The sequence below is a fragment of the Tenrec ecaudatus genome, chromosome 18 (genome assembly GCF_050624435.1).
Source record: "Tenrec ecaudatus isolate mTenEca1 chromosome 18, mTenEca1.hap1, whole genome shotgun sequence".
In the NCBI taxonomy this organism is placed as follows: domain Eukaryota; kingdom Metazoa; phylum Chordata; class Mammalia; order Afrosoricida; family Tenrecidae; genus Tenrec; species Tenrec ecaudatus.
In genome coordinates, this window is record NC_134547.1 from 32,776,447 (window position 1) to 32,790,782 (window position 14,336).

Sequence of the window (14,336 nt, forward strand, 5' to 3'; positions counted from 1 at the left end):
ACCTAGACGCAGGCAATTACCATGATCCCATATACAGATCCTCCTTACAAACCAACTCAGAAGTGTTTCTCCTGAGTCATGTCAGAAATGGCTTTTAAAAAAAGGCAAATTCTAACCAAATAATCATCTTTTAAATGTTTTAGTGTATAGATATGTGTATGAAATACACTAAATTTCTGTAGCTGGGGGAACACTGAACGTTAGAGAATAGGACTGAAGGTCACATGAATCCATCTGAAGTTAAATGCCACATCCCCGTCATCACTCAGTAAGCCTGCACACAGCTATGGCATGTGTAAACTGAAAGTGTTGCCTATGAGCTAACCGTGCATGCGGCCTTCACTTACTCACGCATTAAGAGTCTGGTGTGCATTGAGCACAGTGGGAAATGCTATGGATCAAGAGGATGAAGCAAGTCCCTTGTCCTTAAAGAACTCTCAGATTTTCTAGGGGAAAAATGTATAGAAATGCAAAGTTTTACACACATTTGCATTAGCTAACCTGCTTTCTGCGTAAATCCAGTTTTTTCTAAATTCTTGAGCCCCTCACCAAACACAACAAACAGAAATCCACTTGATTAAAAAAAACCCTTGGGAATATATATTTGTAAAATGGGATTGTTTGCATCCGATTTGGCAGAACACCAGGGACTTGCATTTCAAGTTTCAAGTTTTAACCTGGACTGAATGTATAATGAAACACAAATGGTCCAGTATGGAAATGCTGACAGACTTACACCACCAGAGGATGCAACTATAAGACTGCACTTATTGAAAATTAATGAAGTCCTGAATTTTTATTTATAAAGTGGATATTATTAGTTTTAGATTATTCTCTGCAAGCCAATAGTCAGAATTTAATATGATGATATGTACAGATTGCACCGATTTTTACTCTTATCCACTGCTTGCAGCCTATGTGCATTTAAACCAAAAAACATTTGATATACACTAACTATAAATTATTTCCTTGGAAATCTCTCAGGCATGAAGAAAAAGCCTCTTAAAATAAATTTAAAATATTATATGCTTGATGGTGTATAACCAAAGGTTTAATCTCACCACTAAAGGGGCAGTTACTGTGATTTTGCAATAACCCTGCAGACAATAATCAAGGCAGCTCCTGTTGTTCGCTCAGTCAAATCTTGGTAAACACAGCATGGATATATTATAATTTGATATCTGTAAGATCAACAGCCATACCTCATGACAACTCACAAAATAAGATTTTAATCACCATGAAACTAAGGATTTTCCTGAGGAACCAAAGGAAAGTATTATTTACCAAGCACTGTCCTATTAACTATAGATCAGCACATTAAAATAGAAATGCTTTGCTCCTTGTCCGAGAATTGTGATCCTTAAAGTAAGTTCTGAGATATAAGCCATTAATTAGATTTTCAAGCTTTGGGATAGTGCATCTGTGCCTTATTTCCATTGTTATTAAAAAATAAACTGACCTCAATTATTTTTCTATGACAAATACAGGAAAATTTCCCCAGATAAGAGTTTTCTATGTTTAGAAGGTTTCAAAAATGTTGTTATTTAATTCACAATAACTCAAATTTTTGAAAAGAGAAAGGAGAAGAGAGGGAGGCAATTACAATAAAAAACAAATGGTAGCAATGAACTTCGGGAAATCAAGGAGCCTGTGATTCAGGAAAGGGTGAGAGACAATATAAATTAGCATCAAAGGCACTCAAAATGGAGATCACAAGAATGCAAGTAAGGGTTATCAAAAAACACACAGACTTTATTTAAGTGTAAGTAGATGACCCCATCAGCATTTCAGAAACGTAATAAAACCATCTTTTACTCACCAATGCTGGATTTTCTCTTGGCAGTTAGTGACCACCTGTCATGAAAACAGATAACTACTCATGAAAAAACCAAGGCTTTGCACAGACCTACAAAATCAGTGCATCAGGAAACTAGAACAGTGGCTTTACAGATTCAACAGCATCTCAGTAAACATTTTTATTTGTCAAGCGCACAGAGATGTGAATGTTAGTTTTTAACCGCACGCTTTATCATAACACTCTAATGCAGGCTGATAACTGCAGAACAAATTACAGCTTCTGATTCATACTTGGGTACACAACCTGCTTCATAACTATTAGGTGACATATGATATAAGATAACTAGTGTTTTGTACAATCTACAGACCTGTTTTCAACATTACATATTTCGTAGAATACAACAAATGGCAAATGTTATAAATAATAAGAAACCAATGTAACATCCACGTTTCATCAGTTTCAAAAGAAAGAAAATGATAGTGAAAATATTTTATTTTGTCAGTATATCTCCAAATGTTTTCACCTGTAATTTTTATTCTGACGCATTAAAAATGAGTTCAGTAATATTTTTCTACTACATTTTCTAGAAGAAATACTTGGGATAAAGAGATACTCCAAACAACCCGTTTGCTCCCAGTGAAGTAGGATAAAATTTTAAGAACTCCATAGCCAGTTTTAACTACATTTATAATACTAAAAGGATGAAAGTTACTTGTTTTCCTTAATTATATTTCAGTAGATTCTCAAAAAGCTCAGAAGAAAATTAAAAGCACTAAACAATAAGGGAGAAAGAAAAAGAAATGGCAATTTTTAAAATAACATCATGTATTTTCAAAGACTGCTAAGCATCTGTTGTAGGATTGCCCCTAAAAAAAAAAAATGTAAGCACTGACCTCAAACACTAGCACACCTTTAGAGGTAGAGAAACTAAGAGACAGAAGACAAAATGTTTACCACAAGGCCATGTCAAAAAGACAGCAATATTTTCTGGTTTGAAACAAACTGCTCTAGAGACAAATAGCAGTATCATCTCTCGGGTATGCTCAATGTTTTGTGACCTAAAAGTCACACACAAAAATTTTAGGCCTGTCACTAAATTCCTCTATTATAACATTCAATTCCTGAAATAAATATGCTCCTTGAGGACATTTTAAATACTAAGGCAGCAATCCTGTACCAAAATACATGCTGTAATCAGATACCCCACCACACTACATATTAACTCAGCATAAAAAGTCCATTTTAGAATGAAGATCTCTCAGTAAGTATCAATCACATAGCAACACTTAATAACAGTGGTAATATATAATAGAGTACTGACTTTACATCTGGAAGAGTTAAGCTAAAACCACATCAATCCATTTTACTGTTTCTGATTTGCAAGTGATTACAAAATAGACAAATAATATTAAATGTAAATTTAAAAACAAAAAAAAAGCTTCATGAAATCCTTTTTTCAAAGTTCCTATTTAGCAACCCTATTGAAAGACAACACCCCAAAACTGAAGGCGTTCAGTCCCAATGCGTGTGTTTCCAAGCATGAAGTGAGCCAAACGCACAAAAAGAAAAACCCTGCACACCATAAGAGCAGAATGTTCATTAACCTCTACATGATAATCCTTTCGTGGCTGCATATTAACTAGTTACATATTCATAATCATTTACATTATTTAAAGGACCGTCGATGAAATCTTCTAGGCTATATCCATTAGTGAGGGTGTTAAAGGTTATAGAAGATAGTCTACTTAATGTTTCCAGGAAACCTTTTTAATTAGTAAATATGTAAATTTGGCACATATGCTTTTTATGTTTAAAAAACAAGTCGCAGGTAGACGCCATTCGTTTTGCCATCCCCTCCATAGACTCTACTTTGCTCTAGCCACCCTATCACCACTCTTCCCCACAAACTCTAATTTTAATTTTCTTTCCTAAAACAGTCTCCTTAGGAACACAGATATTCAAGGACAGAACACTAACAACAAAAATAAGTTTCATCATTTACAAAGACAAAGACATTTTCACTACCAAAATGCTGCTGTCGGTTTAAAGTCTTTATTTGCTGCAAATCGTGTGTTTGGTGCTATTTTGGAGACTAAAGAAATAAAGTGCAAAGGTCAAAAGAGGTAGGCATGGAACGACATGAAATAGCGGTTTGAGGTACATCTGTCATACTTGTACGTATCATTTATGGTTCACTGACTTTCAAAAATAATTTGAACTCAAGTGATTGCATTTATATCGAGATTATTTTTCTTCTCTTTTACACAAAATGATATTCAAATGAAAAACGAGTCACCACACAAAATTTACAAAGGAGAACCATAGGCTGAAAGTTGAATTTATTTTTCTATAAAGTTAAATAATGCCAAATAAACTTAACAGTTCTGAAAAGCGATTCAGGTTACTTCCTTTGAATATTAGATAGATAGATAGATAGATAGATAGATAGATAGATAGATAGATAGACAGACAGACAGATAGAGGCCAACTTCTAGAAGCAGAACAAAAAAATATTTCATTGCATTCCTGTCCTCCAAAAAGTTTTTTAAAAAACAACAGGACTATCTACTAACAATACTAGTTTATGCTTTTTACAGTAAGCCTGTCAAGATATGAAAGTACTGTATATACACATGTATAAGCCGGGTTTTTCAGCACATTTTTAATGCAGTTTTTGTGGTAAAATTAGGTGCCTTGGCTGATATTCGGGTTGGCTTATACTCAAGTATATATGGTATGCATGCATTGTTGTTCTTTAAAAAAAATAATTCATTTATCATTTTTATTATTAAGAGTAGGTTAATAGCCTTTAACCACTGTAACAATTTTTCAAGTAAATACATGAATATAATATGACTATACTGATAGTCAGGAATTAATCATGTAATTATATAGTACTACAGCAATACATCCACAGAAATGAAAAAGGACCATGAGCTAAGTAACTACAAATTCTTAAAACTTACATTTACCATTTTAAAATCTTTTTTAGAACTTACTACTAGCAAAATCCATTGGCACATTTTCCTTACAGCTTAACCTCTCTACCTAAGAGTAATAACAGTGGCATGTGCTGAGTAAGAAATTCACTTGGGAAAAAAAGACACTTGCTTGACGAAAAACAAGTTACAAACAGAACAGCTCAATGAGGTACCTTTTAACCCCGTATTTTGAGGCAAAGAAACCTGTGTGAAAAGATGAAATATTACAAAGAACTGTTAAGAGATCATGCAAATCTTTCAAAACAAGGTCTATCTAATCCAAAATTCATACTCAACTATCTGGACCACTTCCAACCATCATGCAATTTACTAGGGAACAAGGAACACACATACTGGCTGCTGCTACTTCTCTTCCTCTGCTCACACACAGACAAGGCCTTGCCAGTAGCATCAGGAAAGGCGAACCCTTAGCCTTCGAGCCGATTCTGACTCACAGCAACTATAGAGGGCACAGGGGAACCAGAACTGCTCCTTGCCAAGGATAAACTGTGGGGACGTACAGCCTCATCCATGAAGCCCTGGTGGTGTGGAGTGGTTATTCACTTGGGCTGCTGACCTCAAGAGCAGAAGTTCAAAACCACCGGACACTGCCACTCCCATAGTTACATCCTTGGAAGCCCACCAGACACAGGTTTACCCTGTCCTACAGGGGTGCTGTGAGTGAGAATCAGACGGGTTTTTGAACCACCGACCTCGCAGGTTTATTCCAAACAATGCTTTGTCCATAGTGATATCCCATCTGATTTTTGTAAGCATAAACTTTATTAATTCACCAATTTACACCAATGAGTAAATTTGACCGGTGAAGGACTATTCAATGAAAACTATGAAACAATAGAAAGAGATTAAAGACTTCAATAAATGGAAAGCTATGCCTTGGCTCGTTGACTAGAAGAGTGAATAGTTAAGATATCAGTATTACCCTAATGGGTTTAAAGATTAAATGCAATCGCAATCAAATTCCAATAGCCTTCTACACAAATCAATTCTCAACTATATATGGAGGAAGAGGCCCCAAATACCTAAAGCAATAGTGAAGAAAACGAACAAAGTAGCATGGTTCCCACATCCCAATTTTAAAACATAATATACAATAACAGCAACCAAAAAAAGCTTGATACTACTGTAGCAAAGATATATAGACCAATGGAATAGAATTCAGTGTCTACAAATAAACTCACGCATCTAAGATTACCCAATCTTTGACAAGGGTGCTAAGTCTAGTCACTGAGGAAAGAGGAGTAACTTCAACAAATAGTGCTGGGGAAATCCTATGTCTATGTACAGAAAAATAAAATAGGATTCGTGCCTCATACCATAACACAAAAAGAAATAAAAATGGATTAAGAACTTTAACATACAAACTAAAAGTATTAGAACAAAAAGAGCAACTCTATCTTATCTAGCTTTTAACAGTGAATACGTAATATAACTAAAACACAAAGTAAATCATGTTAAGCACCATCATGTTAGGTCTGTCGCATAGCAGTTCTATGTAAAACAAACCAAATAAACCACTTGACCTGGTCCTCTGCCATCCTCACATCTGCTTGTGAGCCATGATGTTTGATGTTTGAGCCCAATGATGTAGCTACTGTGTCAACCTCTATTATTACAGGTCTTCTCCTTTTTGCTGAACTTCTACCAAGCACAATGTCCTTCTCCAAGGATTGGTCCCCTCCTAATGACATGCCCAAAATAGGTAAGATAAAGCCATGCCATCCTCACACTTAGACTGAGAATTCTAATTCTGGCTGCCTACTTCCACGACAGATTTGTTTGTTCTTCCAACAGTCCATAATATAGTTAATATTCTCCACTCACACCTTAATCTTCAAAGTGATACCTTTTCTTTTTAACAATTTAAAGAGCTCTTTTGCAGCCAATTTGCTCCATACCACAGTTGATTTCCCGACTGCTGTTTCCACGGGTGTTGCGTGTGGATCCAAGTAAAATGAAATCCTTGAAAACTGCATCCTCTTCTCTGTTTTCATAATTTTACTTACTGGTCCAGGGTGAGAAATTGTGTCTTCTTTACACTGAGCTGTAATTCATACTGAAGGCTGTAGCCTTTTATATTCATCAAGCGCTTCCAGTCTTCTTCACTGTCAGCAAGGGTTTCTCACCTTGCACATCACAACTTGTTAACCAGTCTTCCTCCAATCCTGAAGCCACGGGCTTCTTTACGTCCGAGCTTCTCAGATCATGTGACCAGGAAATAGAGTGAATACATATAAGACCAATTCTAAGAGTACTGCTACGAGGGTTTCCAACCACCCCTGCACAGTTTAACTCTAAACAAAGCACATCTGGACACAGCTCCGTGATCAGTCGATAATTACAGACAAGTTCTCTCTTAGTAATACTTAAGTCTTAGTAATAATACTAAGTCTTGTGTGTGTGTGAGCCATGGGAAAAAAATATTCGGGTCGAGGTTAGTATCAATTTTTAATCAAAATGTAAAGGGCTATCTCCCCAAAACAATGGAGCATGGCAACAAGAGTATTGGCATACATAAAACATGTTTTTAGGTGGATCAAACATTTTAAGAAAGGTAAGGAAGACCTCAAAGAAGAATGAAGACAACCCACCTGAACCAGTCTAGAAATTGGGGCCCATGTCCAAAAATGGCAGAAGACGACCTTAGAATTACCATTGAAGTGGCAGCCACTGAAACTGGTATCTCAAGCTGTTTGGTATTTTCATTTTTAATCTAATATCTTGGTTTCAGCAAGCTTTTGACACAAGGATGCCAAAAGGGTTGCACAAAGATCAGCTAGCTCAAAGAGTTGATCTTTCCATCACTCTTGTAAACATGATCAAAGCTAATTTTATGGAATGAGTCATAAGCAGGGATGAGTCTTGGATTTACTAACATGACCCAGGGATCCAATGAAAACAGTCACTTCCAAGAGGATATGCTAGGCCAGTTAAATTCAAGTAGAAAGGTCAGCTCAGAAACTTATGACAACTGTTTTTAGAGAGATAATCTTGATAAACTTTCTCAGAGGACAGAAAAATCAGAAGAGATTGTGAAATATTAAGAAAATGGAAGTCTGAATTGATGAGAAAAGACTTCTTTTTGCTTCCAAAACATAAAGAACATTTCATTCAAAAGGATATAATTTTAGTTGTAAAGCAGTGGTTCTCAACCCTCATATTGCCGCGCCCCTCTAATACAGTTTCTCATGTTATGGTGACGCACCCTGTGGGAAACAAAGATTTCTCGCAAGTTGTCTCCTCCAAATATATGTTAGACTTAGGACACTGCTTACAGCAAATGATAAATGATTGTCAAGCTACCTCCCTGAAGGCATTCCAGCTGCCAGACTACTGTCTGGTCCCACAAGAGAGTAAGGACACTTACTCTCCCACTCCCTGGTAAGGACAATGGGCTACTTCTCCCATTGGCTTGCAGTCATCAGTTTGGTTCCTGTATCAGTGGGTTTACACCCTACTGATAATGGTTTCTATAGTGAGCCAGAGAACAGGTCAACCCTGCTCAGTGACATCCTAAGTTGGGCTGCCATCCTGAATCTAGGATCCACCCATCTTGTCAAATGTGTACCCCCATTACCTCCCCTTCCTATTACCTGGATACCTTTAGATCACCCCTCTCCCATTACTGTACTGCCTATAGCACAACCCTTTCCTGTGTCATTTGCCTTTATTACCTGTAATTAGGGGGCTTGCACATCCCCAGAGAATATAAAAGCCTTGGTTAGCAATAAATCTCTCTCTCCATGTGGACCACCAAGTGAGGCTGAGATAAGCATGCTACCATGAAATGTGTCTGACTCCATTATTTCAATCTCTCTTCTATCTCTCATGCTCTGTATGATTTTACTATAATCTTTACTTATTATCGCTGCATAATTGTGCCTACCAGACCTGTGATGATGTTAGGGGCTGGTCAACCTTGACACCCCCAACCATAAAATTATTTTCATTGCTACTTCATAACTGTAATTTTGCTACTGTTATGAATGGGGCAACCACTGGGTAAGGGTTGTTCAACTCCCAACGGGAGTCCCACAGATTGAGGAACACTGTCCTAGGGGATGCCAGAACTACTGTTTAGACATGGGATAAGTCAAACAGCACAGAATTCTCTGGGAAGGATTAGAGAGATGGAAAACCACCTTCAGATGTATACAAATACAGATATTGAGAAATTTTCTCAATAAGCATATTGAGAAAGTTAACACATTAATATTTTTGTTTCTATGACTTCATAGTAATACTTTTTGAAAGGATATAGTATTGTCAAAGGATAAAATAATGTGATCTCATAAAAATTAAAAAGATTTTGCCAAAAAATGGACAGACAAAACAACAAATGGGAGAGTACCTTTGGAAAACATATATCCAATAAGAATCTAATTACCAATATATATAAAACATCAAAACAAAATAACAAAAATAAACATAAGTCAATAATAAAATGGACAACGGTCTTTAATGGAGATTTCACCAAAGAAGAAAATCATCAAATGACCACCAAACACAAGCAAAAATTCTCAGCATCAAAAGTCATCAGAGATATGCAAATCAAAGTCAGATACCACTTCACCCCCACAGGATGGTTAGGAAAGAAAAACAAAACTGAAAATAATGTTAGCAAAAAGGTGATTAAAGTAGAGCCATATTTATTGCTGGTGGGAATGCAAATGGTGGGAAAACCACAGCAGTTCCTCAGAAAGCTAGAAATAGAATTACCATATGATCCAGCAATTCTATTATTAGGTATAAAGTGGAGATTCAAGCAGATACTTGTATGCCAATGCTCACTGCAGTATTATTCACAATTGTCCCAAAATGGAAACATTCTAAACGCCCATCAACAGATGAATGGATAAATAAAATATGGTACATACATAAATGCAAATTTTTCTCAGCCAGTAGAAGAAATGAAGTCTTGATAGATGTTACAATACGGATGGAGCTGGAAGACAATTATAAGTCACAGATTTACAAATATTATATGACCTCACATAAAAACACAAGGAAAAAAAAAGAGAAAAGGAGGTGATGGAAATATAGCGCTCCACAGCCAATTACTGTAATTTCTGCCAATAAATTGTATACCTGATAAAAGTTAAATTTGGCAAAAGTTGTGTGATAAGGACAAAAAATGGAAAAGTAGCTGCTGCGGCTGCTAATGTACAACCAAAAAACCTCATGTGGGTAGGTGTTTCACTTGGGTGGTTTAGTGCCAAGGTTTCATGAAATATTCCAGTTAACTGGCCTAATGACATGATTATTGCTTCAATTCTACCTCCTAAGGCATTGCGCAGTGCCTGGGGTTTTGAGGAGACCTGGTGGCATAGTGGGTTATACAATGGGCTGCTACCACAAGATCACAATCACTAGCTGCTCTGAGAGGAAAAGATGAAGCTTTTCACTCCAATAACGATTTAGTCTTGGAAACTCACAGAAGCAGCTCCATCTTGCCCTGTACGGAGTTGCTATAAGTCAGAATTGACTTGATAGCAGTGAGTTTGGTTTGAGTTTTTTGGGTTTCGAAAATGTACAAGACAAAGGCACAACAACTTGTCCCTAAATTCATCTGGACAGCAGAGAAAGAAGAGTCTGGAGTAGGAGTATAAGGAATGAATGGCTAATTGCCTCCATTGACAACTGCCTAATATGAATGAGGCCAGAAGAACTGAAGGGTGCCCATCTACCATACTGAACATATAAATCAAGGATTCGATAAAAGAACTCTAATCAAAAAGCATCAAGTTGATTTCCATTCACAGGACCATCGAGAGCAGAGTAGAATCGCGCGTCCATCAGGTTTCTAAGACTGGAATGGTTAAAAAAAGTAGAAGGCCCCAACTTTCTCCTGTGGTTCAAAGCTAAGCACTTAACCGATGCATCACCAGCCCCTCCCCCCGACCCCATGAACATGATGGTCTCCTTTTTCCACTGTGGAGTTACGAGCCACACCCAAGCTTGTCTACACCAGAGTCTGTGCCCTTCTCTCAGACTTCCTTGGTTAGCAAGTATTTCATAAGTCACGCGTTTTTAATGTTCTGGTATGTTCTTGGCTCACCTCTGTTCATTTTACTTTTCTTTATAATAAAGTTCAAATGCCAAATGCAAAAAAGAAAGAAAAGAAAGCAGAGTATACAGTATAGAAATTCAAATCCTCATGGACTCCAGACTTCCTAAAGTGATGAGAAAGGGTGGATGAACCCCTGAAATCTTTAATCTTAGACAAACACAACCCTGCAGTCTTCTTAAAACCAAACAACAATATAGCTTAACTAGTGTGTGGGGGGGTGGGGGTGGGGGTGGGGGGGAAACAGACCTGCCTGGAGCATTATCCACTTTCCAGCACTATCAAACTAGCAAGAGCAACTTGAAGGATCAGACAGTAATCTAATGGGGCAGTGAGTTTATGTTAATGGGAAAGGAACAGCTCAGAAAAGGAATGTGCGAATGGTCACACAACGGAAGAATATAATCAATGCCACCTTCCAGTACATGCACACACCATTCAAAAAAGCTGTCCTAAGTCCTTTATTCCGAAACCTCGTGTAGCTTAGTCACTTCACATCAAGTGTCTACATGTAAACAACGAACGTCCCAAGTAATGTTTCCTAGTGTGTGTTTGGTTCTTACTTCCTATAGCAATTCACCTTTTAAAACAGCGGTGCTCAACCTGTGGGTGGCAACCCATTTGGGGGTCCAATGACCCTTTCACAAGGGTTGCCTGATTCATAACTGTAGCAAAATTAGTTATGAAGGAGCAACGAAAGTAACTTTATGGTTGGGAGGGTCACCACAACATGAGGAACTGTATGAAAGGGTCCCAGCATTAGGAATGTTGCGAACCACCGATTTAAAACAACGAATCAAGAACACCATAGTGACAATGTTGGACAGCCCATCAACCTGCCTTTTGTTTTAAGGTCAGTGTCCAGCTAACATACAGACAGAATATGTTCCTAAGTACTGATCAATTTTAAGGTCAAGAAACTATATAAAAAGTAAAATTAATAATTCCTTTGCTTTTTTCTAAGAAGATACTTTCAACAATTATTTTATAAAGGAAAAATATTCTGATGTGACAAACAGATCTTCAGAATCTTATTTCTTTCTAGTTGGGCTATTTATTTTGGTAACAGACCACAAGAGGGCATCAACCTAGGAGCTTTTCATGTTAAATACAGAGCCTCATTAAGAGGCTTGCAAAAAAACCCTAAAACGGCAAGTTTGCTTACAGACCAAATGGTGATACTTATAGAACGTGTCTGACTGTATTTCAAGCTCAAATTCATATAAATATGTATGCATAAGCTCTATATACAGTTTTACATCCAGTTCTTCTGGCCCTCAAGCAAAGGAAGCTGTTAATGGGGCAATTAGTCATTCCTTTCTTTTTATCATTTTATTGGAGGCTCATATTTCATTCCATACATTAACTGTAACCAGCATATTTGTACATATGTTGCCATCATCATTTCCAAAACATTTTCTATTTGAGCCCTTAGTATAAGCTCCTCTTTTTTCCCCTCCCTCTCCCACCCTCCCACCTTCATGAATCCTTATTATGTTATTATTATTTTGTATCTTACAATGTCCATTGTCTCCCTTCACCCACATTTGTCAACCCCCTAGTGGGGGATGGGTTATATATCCAACCCTGTGATGGGTTCCCCCTCTCTCCCTCTTCCCGTCCCTTTCCATCCGCCTACCCTTATGATACAGCTACTCCCACTACTCTTCCTGAGGGGTTGATCTGTCCTGAATTCCACGTGTGAAGAGCTCTTATCTGTGCCAATGTGTGTTCTCCAGTCTAGCCAGATTTGGACGGTAACTGGGTCGTGGTAGTGCGGGAGAGGAGGAATTCAGGAACTAGAGGAATGATGTGAGACTTACAGGTGCTATACTATACTGCACCTTGGTTGAATCATCCCTTCCTCAAAACCCTTCTGTGGGGGATATCCAGTTGTCTACAGATGGGCTTTGGGTCTCCATTCCATGGCCCCTCCCCTCCTTTGCCTCAAAATAGTTGTTTATTTGGGATCTTTTGATACCTGATCCCATCAACACCTCATTATCACACAGGCTGGTGTGCTTCTTCCATGTGGCCTTATTTGCTTCCCTGCTAGATGGCTGCTTGTTTAACTTCAAGCCTTTAAGACCCCAGGCACTGTTTCTTTTGATAGCCCGACACCATCCGCTCTCTTCACATTTGCTTATGCACCCACTTCAGTGATCATGCCAGGAAGGTGAGTATCAAAGAGTGTCAGGTTATCTCAACATTCATTCCTTATACTCCTATTCCAGACTTTTCTTTCTCGGCTGCTCCAGGAGAATTAAGGAGAAATTGTGTCTTTGTCATGTAAACTTTCAAAACCCAAATTTATACATGCATAAATGTACATGCCTATATCTATAAATATGCTTAATGTATAAAATAATGGCTTGAAGATTGTATTCATCAGAACTGTCTGGGTTTATATGGCTCGCTTCCTTACAAGGCTGTATCTTCAAGACTGATCTTTTACATTTTGGATTTTTTTTTTTTTGAGAGAGAGACAACACACTAATTCGCACGGTGACCCTGGGGCCTGACAGAGACTGAGCAAGACTGGACATCGGAGGTGAGGTTGGCCTGGTCTGGGTGTGGGGGCGGTGGGGCCCAGCCTCCTTCAGTAGCCGTCATCTGCCCAGGTGACCTCGTAGTCGGGGTACTTGGCCTTGATTTTCTCTGGAGATGGAGTGCTGGGCGCGCCCGTAGCCCATGGAGTACACGTGGATCTTCTTGTCCTGGCTCTGGTGGGAGATGCGCCCGCCGCCCAGGCACTCACAGTCGAAGCCCCGCCTCTGTATCTCCCCTGACACCTTGTCATAGATGTCGGCATGGTACTCGGCCCACTTGTAGGCACACACGATCTCTGCTCTCCGCGGCGTGGGCATCGGAGGGCGGCACCGTGTGGACTCGAATCAACACGTATTTGAAGACGCCATCTGGGTCGATGATCCACATCGGGAATCTCAGCGAGGCCCGCCGCCACCATGTTTCGCCGGCGCACGCCCCCCCACCCCCCAGCTTCTGTAGCTCCTGTCCCCTCCCGAACTGGGTCAGTCCGTGGTGCAGAGCTACATTTTGGATTTTAAAGTGACTAACTTGAAGAGGAAATAAAAGTAGGAGTTGATACTGGAAATCCACTGATGCCTTGATACTTACTTTAAAAGTTGAAAAGGAAAAGAAAGTTGAAAAGAGCAGTGTTAAAGAGCATTTAGTCTATTCCTTTAATAGATTCGTATATTGGGCAGCTAACCACAAGGTCAGCAGTTTGATACCGCTGACTGCTCCAAGAAAGAAAAACTAGGCTTTCTACTCCCATATAGAATTACAGTCTTGGAAACCCATAGGTCCAGTTCAACTCTGTCCTATAGGGTCGCTGTTAGCCAGAATCAACTCTGTGAGTTTTGAATTTTACAAATATGTTTACCATTAAAAGTTAAGTTTATTTCAACTAATTTAGCAAAAGTAACATCTTTTTAATAAGTCCTTT

At 38.4% G+C, this 14,336-nt stretch overlaps 1 protein-coding gene and 1 pseudogene across 2 annotated transcripts in view; both read right to left on the reverse strand.

Moving 5' to 3' along the window:
- Positions 1-14,336, reverse strand: part of URI1 (URI1 prefoldin like chaperone) — an 89,943-nt gene that overhangs the window by 51,574 nt on the left and 24,033 nt on the right. For both annotated transcript variants that reach the window (XM_075536873.1, XM_075536872.1), the window contains exon 2: positions 1,820-1,854. In XM_075536873.1, the coding sequence (XP_075392988.1) occupies positions 1,820-1,854 (35 nt within the window). The remainder of the gene's footprint in view (positions 1-1,819; positions 1,855-14,336) is intronic.
- Positions 13,179-13,835, reverse strand: LOC142432307 (14 kDa phosphohistidine phosphatase-like; annotated as a pseudogene).